The sequence below is a fragment of the Stegostoma tigrinum genome, chromosome 12 (genome assembly GCF_030684315.1).
Source record: "Stegostoma tigrinum isolate sSteTig4 chromosome 12, sSteTig4.hap1, whole genome shotgun sequence".
In the NCBI taxonomy this organism is placed as follows: Eukaryota; Metazoa; Chordata; class Chondrichthyes; order Orectolobiformes; family Stegostomatidae; genus Stegostoma; species Stegostoma tigrinum.
This window is the reverse complement of record NC_081365.1, coordinates 12,680,090-12,694,842: the sequence shown is the minus strand read 5'-3', so window position 1 is coordinate 12,694,842 and position 14,753 is coordinate 12,680,090. Positions and strand designations below refer to the sequence as shown.

At 43.9% G+C, this 14,753-nt stretch overlaps 1 protein-coding gene across 1 annotated transcript in view; it reads right to left on the bottom strand.

Annotated features, from left to right (window-relative positions):
• Positions 1–14,753, bottom strand: part of jam2a (junctional adhesion molecule 2a) — a 93,257-nt gene that overhangs the window by 16,553 nt on the left and 61,951 nt on the right. The window contains exons 3-6 of the mRNA XM_048540565.2: positions 14,489–14,602; positions 12,361–12,510; positions 3,510–3,709; positions 738–837 (exon numbers count right to left, since the gene is read on the bottom strand). Coding sequence (XP_048396522.1) covers positions 738–837; positions 3,510–3,709; positions 12,361–12,510; positions 14,489–14,602 — 564 coding nt within the window. The remainder of the gene's footprint in view (positions 1–737; positions 838–3,509; positions 3,710–12,360; positions 12,511–14,488; positions 14,603–14,753) is intronic.

Sequence of the window (14,753 nt, the reverse complement as noted above, 5' to 3'; positions counted from 1 at the left end):
TCAAGGAGTAAATTGATTGTTGCTGTAAAGTAGCAGGTGGCACATAAACACACACAAATTAGTTAGGCCAATGGCCTGCTTCTGTCATGTATATTTTACATTATTTGAAGTAAAGATTTTTGTCTTAGATGCAAAACCATATGTAATGGAATCAGGCAGACCAGCAAAGAAGGTGGGAGATCATCATGATATGATTGCAGACTATAAAATAAAAGTCATTGTCTAGGCTACACAGCAAGGTCTTGTAGCAGTAGGTCCCATGCCAGCCTATGAGCCAGAAGCTCCAGGTTGGGACAGCCCTCCAGGACTTGATGACCAAAAGATAGGTGTAGATGACCAAACAGCTCAGATATCAATCTGCAAAAGGAAGCATGAGAGATTCCTGGTCAGCAATCTGATGGAAAGGATTTTGGAACTCCACCAATAATAGCCAAATCTGCAGACTACAACATGCAGGTCTATGTCTATGGTGCCACAGGACCTTTGTGGAAAATGGGGTGTAGGCTGTCTGGCTGATGTAGACATAAGATCAGATGGATGCCAACAACATGGGATTTGATTCCTGTTCTGATGGGGATCGATTCAGGATAAGCTTTGTCCTCCTTGAAGTGGCAGTAGCACTGTGATTTAGACGGGAAACTCATGAAAAAGGGAGCGTTTTATTGCAAGGAACTTCTTTCTTTCCTAGCACAAAGCAGTCTGAGGTGTGATTCAGGTACAAACACAGCAGCACTTACTGACTTGCATGAACTGAGTTGAACATGTCATTGAAGCAACTTTATTCTTTGCCTTACAGTGGTACGATCCACTGTTACTCTTTTGGACAGGGTTAAATGTCTGTTAAAGCAAAAAGAAAGAATAAGACTGACATAGAATAAAGAACACAAAGCCCTGGGAAAACTCAGCTGATCTGGCAGCATCTGAGGACAGAAAGAGCTACTCAAATTATCGTTTGGAGTTCAATGATAATTCTAAAGAAGAGCCATTTGACTCAAAACACTAATTCAATCCACAGATTCGGCCAGTCCTACTGAGTAATCAGGTCTCCAGCACCCACTGTATTTTGCTTTAAGATCAGAATAAAAGATGTTGCTAGGTATTATCTCCAGCTGGTTTCCAAATCTAAACTTACATTACAAGCTGGATTTCAAGCACAGAACCCATTCTAGATGTTTTCAAACCAACCTGTTCAGAGATGTTACTACATACCTCTGGAACAGATGGTTTGAAGCCATTTCTCCTAGCTCAGAGGTAGTGGCACTACCACTGCACCATAACACCTGTAGGAGGAAGTGTTCTAATATTATTAGAGTCCTCAGTCTTTTGAGATATTCATTATCAGTGGTTGTGGTTAGATAACATTGGGCAGGATTTCAATTTCAATGAAAGTTTACAAGTTTGTCAGTTCCTACACTTCCTGAGTATGTAAATTGAACCCTCTTTCAAGGATGGCACTTAATACTAACCATCTTTGGCAAAACTAGTTCTTGGGATTTGAACCAGATTGGACACAAGTGTTGCAGCCCCCTCATCTTGCCCTCCAAATCCCCACCTTCCCCTCTGATCAAGTTGAGATGGTCATGGTAGGTCTGTTTCTGAAGAGTCATCCATATTGGTTAAATCAAATGTGAGCAGATCAAGCCATTTTCATGATATATTTGGATAGCTCATCATAGTCATCAATTTCAAGCCATCCTTTTTATCACCAGTTATGCTGTTTTACAATTTCCCTGCTCCTAGTTCTTATATTCCACATTTACTGATGCACCAACAATTTGCCACAAAGGTCAATATCCAGTATTGGAAGGTTGAGGAGCCTATCACCTACCCAGGGAGATAGTTTCTAGGGGAGCATAGTTTCTACTTATGGTCCTTCACCTCTGTAACCTCCTAAACCCATCTTCTCAGACAGATTCGAATCCTCTTACTACTTCAAACGCTTTGGTTAAATTTTCAAAAGAGGTCTGGGTTGAGCGGACAGGGAGAAACTGTTCCCACTCATAAAAAGATTGGGAATGACAGGGAACTGATTTAAAGTGATTCGCAAATGTAGCAAACATGATGTGACGAAGGACTTTTCCATCGAACGAGTGGCTCAGGTCCAGAGATCTGGTGGAAGCAAGTTCAATTGAGGTATTCGAGAGGGTTCTGTATGATTACTTGCACACAAGAAAAAAAACAACATTTAGGACATGGGGAAAAGGCAGGTGAGTGGCACCAATTTGTAAAGATCACTGGAGAACAAGAGCAGACAAGATAGCCAAATGGCTTCCTTCTGCATCGTAACCATTTTGTGATTCTGTGAAGTGAATATGCCCAGGTGTCTTGGCGCCTCCAGTGAGATGTCAATCAAGTGGTCCTTTCAGTGGGCTTTATATCATGCAAAATGCAAAGACAGACGAAAACAGGACGAGGACTAAACTCAGAAGCATACTACTGTGGATGCTGAAATTTTGAAATACAAACAGAAAGTGCGGAAACATCAGGTCTGGGAACATCTACGCTGTTCTGAGTGGTGTTGTAGGATCTCTTGTATACACCTGAGACAGGGGTGGGGCAGACAAGGTCTCAGGTTAATGTCTCCTTTGAATGCAGCACACCTGACAGTGCAGCACTCACTGAATACTGTTGACTATCTGCCTCCTAAACAGAGCACACCCCACATTTTAAAAACAAAAATTTCACAAGATATAGGCACCAGTAGCAAGGCCAGTGTTTACTGCCCATCTCTCATTGCTCTCAAGGAGGTCATGGTGTGCTGCCCTCTTGAACTGCTGTGGTCCATCTGGATTGACCTTTTCTGCAGGTCGTTTCAGAGAGACAGTTCATTGTCAAACTTATCACTGTGGGCCAGACTCATATCACCAGAGCAAGTAAGGACGACACAAGTGTATTAAAATGAAGTAGGGTTTTTATGAGAGCAAATGAAAGCTCCATGGCCATCACTCTGGGCAAGTTTTTAATCCCAGGGTTTTGAATGAATTGATTAAAGATCTACCAGTGGAGCTGGTATTATGGCATATTTCCAGATTAGGATCATAGAATCCCTACACCAACCCTCCAAAGAGCCACTTCCTATCCTATAACCTTACATTTCCAATGGCTAATCCACCTACCCTGCACATATCTGGACAATTTTTGGCATGGCCAACACACCTAGCCTGCACATCTTTGGACTATAGGAGGAAACCAGAGCACCCAGTAGAAACACACACAGACACAGGGAGAACGTGCAAACTCCACGCAGACAGTCGCCCGAGGCTGGATTTGAACCCGGGTCCCTGGCGCTGTGAGGCAGCCGTGCTAGCCACTGAGTCACTATGCCACCAGTAGTAATCCAGTAACTAGTCCAGTAACACCAGTATACACTGCCCTTTGAATCAGATGTTTCACACTTTCAACAACATTCAACCAAGTCAAAAGCAGAAGAACCAGCCATTCAAATCCTCACCATTAACCACGACAGGATCCCTACTATCTGATATAATTCTCTAAAATCCCCCGTTTACCAGTATTCCTGTCTTCCCATCCACAGTGTAAGAATTGTTGGAGGTTGAACCCTTAGCCGGACGCTCCAGGAGTATGGTGCCATCTTTGTACCAGGTGTAATTGGACGGCGGTGATCCTTCTGACTCCTTGCAAGTCAACACGACCTTTGACCCCGAGATTGCAGAGCTCGGAACTTTACACGTGGGAACAACTGGTGGCACTGGCAATGAGAAAACAGTGATGAGGTGGACGCAGCCACATAAATTACGAAAGGTTAAAAAAAAAATTCATAACAGGCAGCGTGCAAGATGCAGGTGGCTAAGGTTCCTTTGATAGCACTTTCCAAGCCTGTGATGTCTGCCTCATAGAGCGATAAAGGGCAGCAGCTGCATGGAAACACTATCAGGTTCCTCTGCAAGTTCCACATGACCATGACCTGCAACTAAATGGCCTTTTGACCCTGGTGCCGGGTCAAAATGCTGGAAGACCCTCCTAAACAGAACCCAATGGGCATAACTGTACCTCACCAATGAAGGCCAGATGGCTGAGAGAGTGTATGCTTCAGATAAATGTCGATTCCTGTTGCAGATGAGGTAGACTTGGGACCTGCTTCCTCATGCTGCCCCCTGAGTGGCAAAACACCACCAACAAGAAAGAGTCTAGGCCAACATCCCTGTGTTGCCTGGCAACAAGACAAGGGCCTGCCTCAGGCAGAGCACAAATGGATGGATGGACACCATGTGGACTGCAGTGGTTTGAGAAGGTGGCTCACCATCACCTTCTCCAGGGCAACTAGGGACACCCAATGAAATGTGACCGTTCTACTCATATCTACATTCAACAAATGAATTAAAACTTAAATTCTTAAGTGTTGTTAATGTGGCACGGAGGAGGATTACTTCATCTAAGCACATGGGATGATGTTTGAACAGGTGATGAACTATTTAGCCAGAAACATTTTTTTTAAAAAGAGCAGGATAAAAGGCAGGAAAAAGTGGGGAGGGAGAGAGACAGAAAGAGAAAGAAAGAGATACAAAGAGCATGATAGAGATAGATATGTACAAAGATAGATAGACAGATGTATGGATGGAGGGACAGACAGACAGACAGAAGACAGAATTTCAATCATTGGGCTTTGGGCAATAGCAGGCCCAGGCCCCAGTGGTGATGCAATTACAAACAAGGATGCTCGAGAGGGCTAGAATCAGTGGATGTGTAAACCTCAGTGGACTTGAGGAAGAAGATTGTGATCCAGTAAGCCCCTTGAGCCTGTTTCACTATTCAATGAGATTGCGGCTGACCTGTGGTCTAACTCCATGTAGCTCATAATCATTACTACCTTAAAATTACCCAGGAATCCAGACACGGCAGAAGCCCACATGCTGCTTCCTCTCCTTCAAATTGCAATCTCAACAGCCCTCATCAACCTCCTCTGTTACCTCCTTTAAAAACTCCAACAAGTCAGTTAAATGTGATTTTTTTTCTAAAGAAATCCGTGTTGGCTCTCTTCAAATAACCCATGTTTGTCCACATGGCTAATGATTCCATCAAGAATGACTGTATTTAGCAGGTTCCTCACCACCAAAGTTAAACTGACTGGTCTGTAATGAATGATTTATCCATACTATCCTTTCTGAACAAAGTTTGCAATCCTCTGATCCTCCAGTGCAACTGAGCAAAACGTAGACGAAACAAATTATTGACAGTACCTCAGCAATTTCCACTCTCACTTCCCTCACTATTCTTGGCCGAATCTCACCTAGACCTGTTGCCTTTCAACCTTTAATTAAGGACAGTGTACCCAGTATGCTCTCCTTGTTAATCTTAAAGCCATCTAGCATCTGCATTTCATCCTCTTTCACCATAGGATCTTCCTCGTCGGTAAAAACAGGTACAAAGCATTTGTTTAACACTTTGGCCATTTTCCTCTGCCTCCATAAATAAAACACCTTTTTGATCCCTAATGGGCCTCACTCCTCCCTTCACCACACTTTTACTATTATATGCCTGTAGAAAACTAGGTTGCCCTGTTTGGTTAACAAAGTGTGAAGCTGGATGAACACAGCAGGCCAAGTAGCATCTCAGGAGCACGAAAGCTGACGTTTTGGGCCTAGACCCTTCATCAGAGAGCTGAATAAGGGTCTAGGCCCGAAACGTCAGCTTTCGTGCTCCCGAGATGCTGCTTGGCCTGCTGTGTTCATCCAGCTTCACACTTTGTTATCTTGGATTCTCCAGCATCTGCAGTTCCTATTATCTCCCCTGTTTGGTTCACTGCCAGTCTCTATTCATTCTCCCTCTTTGCTCTTGTTGCTTTCTCACAACCCCTCAGGACCTTTAGCCTGGTTCTCAACTGTATTTTATACCTGACACCTGTCATAAGCACCGTTTATCTTCTTTATCAGAACTTGTATACCTTTTGTTATCTAAGGAGCTCTAGTTTTTTTTTGTTTTGTTTCCTCTTTGAGGGAACAGACTTTGTGCTCAAACCAATTCTTTGAATGTTCAGCTGCTGGTTTTCCCTCGACTCCAAATTATTCGACTTGGATTCAGTCTTGCTGCATTGACATTGACTTCTTACACTCTCCCCACCGCACCCCACCCCCCCCACCCAATAATTAATTACTACTAGTTAGAAATGTTCATTTTCCTTTTCCACAGTAATCCTGAACCTTATGATCACTGTCCCTCAAATGTTCTCCTAATGGCTTCTGGCTCACCTCACTCCTACGAACCAGGTCTAGAAGAGTTTCCTTTTGGTGTTGAACTGGAAACTTACTGCTGGGAAAGAAAAATCTTCGTCACACTTTTAGAATTCTTGCCCTTTGCTACTATCCCAGCTTATATTTGGACAATTAAAGTCTTCCAGTTTAATAACCGTGTAATTTTTGTCCCTCTCTGTAATTTCTTTTGCATTCTTTTTCCTCTATATCCTTCCTATGAGTTGGTGGGAAATCTCATAAATCAAAAGTCTGTTTAATTTGTTCAATGATACAGACCTCCACAGGCCTCAAGAATTCCAAAGATGAATGAAAGACTATGGGGAATTTCCTTCACTTTCTCCATCTAAAATGGTGGTCACAAATTCTGAAAAGGAGCCATTATTCCAAACATCTAAGCAGCTGAAGATGGTTATGGGTATAGGGCAACATGTAACACATAATACTTCTCAACAAAGATGTGATGGGATTCTTGAACCAGCGAATTGTTTTAGAGGCTCAGGTCCCATGAAGAGAATGAAACAGGTCATCCATTTTCTTCCGGATGTTGAGGGAGAATGTTGGCCAGGATACTGAGAGAACCTTGGGTCTCCTCCCAATAGTCTAAAGAAATCTTTGCTGATCAACTGAAGTTCAAGGACAAAAGGGGTATCAAATGCTGGTCCAGCCAACAACATCCACATCCTATGAATGAATAAAATAAAACCCTAGCTGAAGCATGGACTTAAACTTTTGAAACACTGCTTCTGTTGATCTACAACTTCATAGCATCTGAAGCAAAATAAAAATTGCTGCAGTTGGATTTGGGAGCCTCATGGTCACAATGCTGGGCTTGCTACTGAGAGGATAAATGACAGCAACAAACATTAGGAAGTTCTGAGGAAGGACCACCGGACCCAAAACGTTAACTCTGACTTTTTCCCTTCACAGATGCTGTTAGACCTGCTGAGCTTTTCCTTTTGTTTGCGATTAGGTTGTAGAACCTTGCTACACCAAACAGCTGTTTTGATTAGCAAAGAAAAGTCTGATGGGAAACTTGATTGAGATATTCAAAAGTATAAGGCACTGTATATAGATATGAAGAAGCTTAACCCCTTAGTAATGTGGTCACTACCCAGGGGACATCTCTTTAAGGTAAGGGGCAGGAGATTGAGAGGGGATTTTATGAAGAATTCTTTTATTTACTGGGTGGTGGATATGTGGAACTCACTGCTTGAAAGGGTGATAGAGGAGGAAACATTACAATATTTAAATAAACACTTGAAATGCCCATAGCGTTCTAGGGTACGGGCCAAGTGCTGGATAATAGGACCACAGTAGTAAGTGCTTGGTGACTGACGCACAGACAGTAAACTGAAGGATCTCTTTCTATGTTGCAAAACTCTGTGATTCAGTGATAACCAGCGGGTGACACCTCCATTAAGGTTGGTAATGACTTTCCTATCCCAATCCCAATTTAAGCCAGAAGTGAAGTGAACAAAAACAGAAATTGCTGCAAAATCTCAGCAAGTCTGGCAGCATTTGTGGGGAGATATCAGAGTAAATGTTTCCCGTCAGGTGACTGTTCTTCAGGACAGTTATGTTTTTATTCGGATTTCCAGCATCGACAGTTCTTTCAGTTTTTGTGTCCAGAAGTGAAGGGATTGGGTGCAGTACTGGTCAATACCAGTAGAGGACATGACATCACCACACAACAGGAAGAATCAAATTAACCTCTTGAATCAGACTTGCTACGGTACAAAAGGCCATTCTGGCCATTTCCACACCAGCTGTTCAAGCAGACATCATCACCTACTGCTGATCTGCTGCTTTCCTCCATACCCTTGCAGATTGCTTCTTTTCAATGCTCTCCCGAATGCTTCAGTTGACTCTCACTCCCCAGTCACACAGGACACCTGTGTTTTAATTTTCCCCAGAGTTTTTGCTTCCAGTATGTCCCTGAAAGATCTCATTCAAAATAGTTGCAATCTGTGGCCTAATCATTTCTTGCAAACATATATATTAATTTTTAAAACTGGAGTGTGTGAGTTTAAATGCCACAATGGCATTTCACAGAATCCCCAAAATGTGGAAGCAGGGCATTCGGCCCATCGAGTCCTCACTGACTCTCCAAAGGGCATCCAACCCAGACGCAACCCCTACTCACCGTAGATACTAAGAGCGATTTACCGTAGCCACTCAGCCTGCACATCTTTGGACTGTGGGAGGAAACTGGAGCACCTGGAGGAAACCCATGCAGACAGAGGGAGAACATGCAAATTCCACACAGACAGTCGCCCAAAGCTGGAATTGAACCTGGGTCCATGGTGCTGTGAGGCAGCATTGCTAGCCACTGAGTCACCATGTTGTCAGAAACTAAAGTTTCATGCCTGTATAGTCTCGAACCACAAACCTTTAAGTTTACAGCTGGATGCCGAGCAGCTCAGGCACAGAAGCTGGAGAAATTAGTGAAACTTAATTTCAATTAACGGAATCTGGAATCGTAAGTTCATCTTCATGGAGGAATCACCAACTGTCGTTAAAAACAGATCTGGTTCATTCATGTAAAGGAAGAAAGAACAAAATCTGCTGTACTTACCCAGTCTGCCTTACATGTGACCCCACACCAGACCCACAGCAACCTGACAGATTCTTTAGTGTCCTCCAAACCAATCAAGTAAACCACACAGTTCAAGGTCAATTACATCATATGACACAGGAGCAGAAGTAGGCCATTCAGCCCATCAAGTGTGCTCTGCTATCCAATTAGATCATAGCTGACCTGATAATCCTCAATACCACTTTCCTGCCTTTCCCCCATAACCCTTGATTCCTTTATTGATTAAAAATCTGTCTATTTCAACCTCCAATATCCCAGCCTCAACCACCCTCTATGGTACAGAATTCCACAGATGCACTATCCTCTGAGAGAAGAAATTCCTCTTCATATCCGTTTTAAATGAGCAACCCTTTATTCTGAGATTATGCTCTCTGGTCCTAGGCTGTCCCAGATGGGGAAACAACCTTTTTGCATCTACGCTGTCAATTCCTTTACAACTCTTGTGTGTTTCACTAGGGTCATCCCTCAATCTTCTGAATTCCAAAAGTCCAGGCCCAATCAACTCAACCTCTCCTCAAAAGACAGTCCCTCCATACCTGATATCAGCCTTGTGAATCTTCTCTGAACTGCCTTCTATACCAGTATAGTTTTCTTCAGGTAACAGTTTGAAGTATTCCAGTTGTGGTTTGACCTGTGCCTTGTATATTTTTGACCAAACCTCCCTACTGTCATACTCCATTCACTTTGATTTACAAACCAATTCCATCGGCCTTCCCTATTACCCAATGAACTTGGGCACTAGCTTTTTATGGTTTACGAATGAGGATTCCCAAATCCCTCTGTTCCACAGCTTACTGCAGCCTTTCTCCATTTAAATAATATTCAGCTCCTTTCTGGGCCAAGTGATGGAAAATGGGACTGGAATAGTTAGAGTGCTTGTTTTTAACCAGTGCACTGCTCATGGGCTGAAGAACAATTTTCTGGGCTGTAGTCCTCCATGATTCTATTCTTCCTGCTAACGTGCATAACCTCACATTTCCCCACATCATATTCCATCTGTCAAGTTTTCGCCCAGTTTTGCATTTATATCCCTCTTATATCTCCCTTATATCCCTCTACAGATTTTTTCTCACCCTCACCACTTGCCTACCCACATATTTCTGTGTAATCTGCAAACTTGGTGATAGTACATTCATTTTCCTCATCTAAGTCATTGATATATTGGTGAATAATTATTGCCCCAGCACTCATCCATGGGTTAGAATTACAGAATTCCAACAGTGCGGGAAAAGGCCATTCAGCCCATCAAGTCTGCAACAATCCTCTGAAGAGCATCCCATCCAGACCCCCAGCCTATCCCCATGAGCTCACATTTCTACCAAACCTGAACATTTTTGGGCTGCGGGAGCACCCAGAGGAAACCCACACAGGCACAGGGAGAATGTGCAAACTCTACACAAACAGTCGCCTGAGAGTAGAATCGAACCTGAGTCCCTGTGAGGCAGCAGTGCTAACCAATGAGCCACCGTGCTATCCTAGTTACAGATTACCAGCCTGAAAATGGCTTCCTTATCCCAACTCTATATTCTAGAAGTTAGCCAATGCTCTGTCCATAATAATCTACCACCTCCAACACCATGGACGCTTTTTCTGTTTCCTGTGTCCCACAAAGGAATAAAAACAACCCACAGCAGTGCTCTGTCCTGCTGAAAATTATTCATTTTCAAATATGTCTCTAAAATACAATTTACTTCCATATCCAACAACTTTTGGAAGTCATTGTTGAATCTGATAAAAAGAAACAAACTCAAACATCAAACAAAAATAAATTGCTCATGTTCCATTCTGATTCTCTTGCTGATTATCTTAAAACTGTGTCTTTTGGTCACACGTGATTAAAACCTCTGTTAAGAAGAGGCAGGTTTTACAGATGCAGAGAGGTTTAGGCACAGAACTGCAAAGCTTTGTCTTAAAGTGATGGAAGACACACCTGAAAATGGTGAGTGAAAGGAAGAGGTTGACAGACAAGACACTGGAAATGGAGAAGTGTATGTTGAGATGGTTGGTGGGAGGTTACAGTGATTGAGAGAATAGAAGAAACTGGAACACGTAGGGGCCATTCAGCCCACCAAAAACCCACTCTGCCATTCAACAGGATCATGGTCGATCTCGGGGCATCAATCCTATTGCCCTGCCATCTCCCCCCCGAGAGACTGAAAATCTATCCTAACCAATCGTAAGTGATGGGTCACTCATGACACTCTGGGGCACAGAGTTCTAAAGACTCACAGCCCTTTGAGTGAAGTCATTTAGTCTCAAATCTGTCTCTTGTCTTGGGACAGTGCCCCTCTGTTTTAGATTCCAAAAATAAATCTCTCAGCATTGAAATAAAAGTGAAGCACTGCAGATTCTGTTTCTTTAGCACAGATTTTCAGCGAGTACTGGAGTAACTCAGCAAGTGTGGCAATGTCAGTGAAGAAGGGATAACAGAGTTAATGTTTAGAGTCCAAGTGTTTCTTGCCCTGCTAATGGGAAGGATGTAATTAAATTGGAAAGGTTGAAGGAAAGATTTACCAAGATGTTACCAGGACTGGAGGTTTGGATTTATAAGGAGAGGCTGGAAGGGTTGGGAATTTTTCTCTGGAGCGTTGGAGGCTGAGGGGTGAGTTTATAAGAGGTTTGTAAAATCATGACAGGCATGGATAGGGTAAATAGCCAAGGTCTTTTCCCGAGGGATGGGGAGTTCAAAACTGGAGGGCACAGGTTTAAGATGGGAGGGGAAAGATTTAAAAGGGGTAACGTTTTCATGCAGCGTGTGGTGTGTGTATGGAACGAGCTGCTAGAGGAAGTGGTGGAAGCTGGTACAATTACAACATTTAAAACATATTTGGATAAGCACATGGATAGGAGAGGTTTACAGGGGCATGGACCAAACTCAGGCACATAGGACTAGTTCAGTTTAGAATATCGGGTTGGCATGGATGAGTTGGACCAAAGGGCCTGTTTCCATGCTGTACAGGTCTGTGACCCTTGCACCTCTCAGCATTGATTCTATCTCTCCCTTACAAACTCCAGAGATCCTAGGCTCAGATCTCTCAGCCTCTCGTAGTACAGTGCTCTCATTCCAGGGTCTGGTACAGTGAACCTTCGACGTACTCTCTCTCCAATGCAAAGGGCATCCCGGAAAGCAGGGAGGCCGCAGACAGATTTGAACAGAATCAGGAGCAAATGATTCCAATTCGGCTAATCTGTCGTAGCCTCCGATTTTGCGGGGTGCTCAGCGCCAGGCAGGTACTCAGGACATTCCAGGCATCGGGCAAAAGCCAACAACCCAACATAAGATATTGAAGGCACGTAACAAGACTCCCTCAACAAACTGGGCAGTCTGCTACAGGCATAGGCAGTACAGTTCTGGCCAACAGAAATAAACTATTGCAGGGACGATAGCAATCAGGAATAAAAACATAAAGTACTGATTAAAAAAAAAAGTTAATGTTTCGAGTCCAATGTGACTCTTCTTCAAAAGGGAAGATTCCGAATGTTTTCTCCCCACCCCCCAGATGTGCTGGTTTGTAAACAACGACCTTTGACCTTGTGGAGATCCCTACAGCTCACCCAGTACAGAGAGTTTGAACTCCTTCTCAGCGAAGACAATCCTGTCATCCTTGGCTGTCACTTCACAGCGGTATGTGGCCATGTCTTCACGGGTCACCCTCAGCAGCCTGATGCTGTACCCATTCATTTTCGCCCGGTTCTTGTACTCATCTTCACAGAAAACAAACCAGAAAAAAAAAAAGAGGCTGTAAGTGGGGAAGGCCTTGTATTTACGCAGTGCCTTTCATGTTAATGGGATGTCCCAAAGACTAACATATCTATTTTCTGTAAGCAAACAGGATGCCAATTTATTGCACAGCAAGGTCCCACACATAGCAATGAGATGAACTGCCAGCTGTGGCTTTGTGGGCGAATTTAAAGTAGCCCATGGAGCTGCGTCAAAGAAGAGCAATATGTGCTTAGGACTTTGATCGAATATACAGGAATCTTTATCATCCTTGGCAACAGAGCAGACTATGCCCCAGTGTAAAACCTTTTGTATATTGAAGTAAATGCACTCAAATGACAGGTCAAGCTCCCAAACATTGGACTCCATTTCAGCAGGAGTGGTGCGACCATGGTGGAGCAGATGTTAATATCAGCTGAGGTTAGAGTTCAGGCTGGTGGGCACAATGAGCTACAAAAGAATCTGCCACCCTGCTGTACCCTCTTCTTGCCAACCGTGACTGGGGAATCCAGCATCATTCTTGTGTTACTGCGACACTTCACTTCTCCCGTTGTGCTTGCTAAGCCACATTTTAAGTTAACTGCAGCCTCACCCAAACCTCACATTCTATCCTGCATTACCAGTCACCCCTGGTCTCACAGAGATCTGCTGCTCCCCTTCTCTCATCTGCAAGTTTGTCTACACCAACACCGCCCTTACCCACCTCCGACAAACATTTTCCAAACACATGCACCAAGCTCTCCCCGAAAAGAAAGCTTTTTTTTTGCTCCCCCCACTGCCGCCGTTACCGCACTGCAGGATCCCGGTAACCATCACCCCTTCTCCTTCGTGCTATCTACAGGCCTTCTCTAGACCTCCCTCAGACAAGCCTTGCTCCCTCCACCAAACCATTTCAGCAAGGATATTGAGGCTCTCCATATGTACCATGCCAAGATCAGTACCTCATTCCTTCTTGCCTAAAATAACCTTCTCTGTGACCATGCCTTTTCCGAGGTCCTCTCCATCCCAATGAATTCCTCTACCTGACAAATCAAATTCATCAACTCATCAGTCCTTCTGTTTCATCCCCCTTAAATCATCATCCCATTCAAAACCTTTGCTCATCCCACCTCATCCAATCCAACCCAATCCAACCTTGGATATCCTATTTCCTCCCCACCCAGCGTTATGTGTGTATGTGTGACGGTGTGTGTATCCATCCTATCATGTTTGTGAGATACGGCGTGTGTGTGTTGTCTGTGAGATTGTACGTGTGAATATCTGTATATGAGAGAGTTTGTGCGTGTGATTGTGTGTATGTATGAGAGTGTGTGTGAGATTGTGTGTACGTATGAGTGTGTGTTATTGTGTGAGAGAGAGAGAGTGTGACAGTGAGTTATGTATCTGTGTGTATGAATGTGTATGTGAGTCTGAATGTGTATGTGAGTCTGAATGTGTATGTGAGTCTGACTGTGTGTGTGTGTGTGTGTGTGTGTGTGTGTGTGCGCGTAAGTGTGCAAGTGTGCAAATGTACGTGTGTCTGTGAGTGTGTAAATATGTGTACATGAGAGAGTGTGCATGTGCGTGTGTATGTATAAGAGTGTGTGTGTGATTGTGAGTGTGTGAGAAGGTGTGCATGTGTGAGAGAGTGTGAGAGTATGTGTCTCTGTGTACGTATGTATGAGACTGTGTCTGTGAGTGACTGTGACCGTGTGTATGTAAGTGTGTGTGTGAGAGGGACCGTGTGTATGTCTGTGTGTGAGATTGCACTTCTGCACATGCGTATGTATGTGAGTATGGGTGTTGGTGTGTATGCAAACATGCATGTGCGCACGCGATTTTGTGTGTGTGTGTGTGTGTGTGTGTCTGTCTGTGTGTGTGTGTGTGTCTCTCTGAGTGTATGTGAGAGACAGAGAGAGCGAGAGCGAGAGAGAGAGGAAGAGGAAGAGTGAATGGTGATTTCACATGCTGTATCACACATACCAGTCAGACCATGATCGAAGTACATGAAGGTGACATGTTTTCCTTTGATTTTCTTCCACTCCACCCGAGGGGACAGAGTCGCTTCCACATTGAAGACACAAGGAAGAAGAGCGGCTGGAAACAACAAGCACAAAACTGTGTGAGTGCGGGTTGGGGGAAGGTCGCAGGCAGGCTGGAGAATTCTCTTATGTTAAAGCATGTCCACAGCTCCCCCACTGAATGTTACTGGTAACCAGCCACACGTGAACCTGGGCTACCAGGAAAC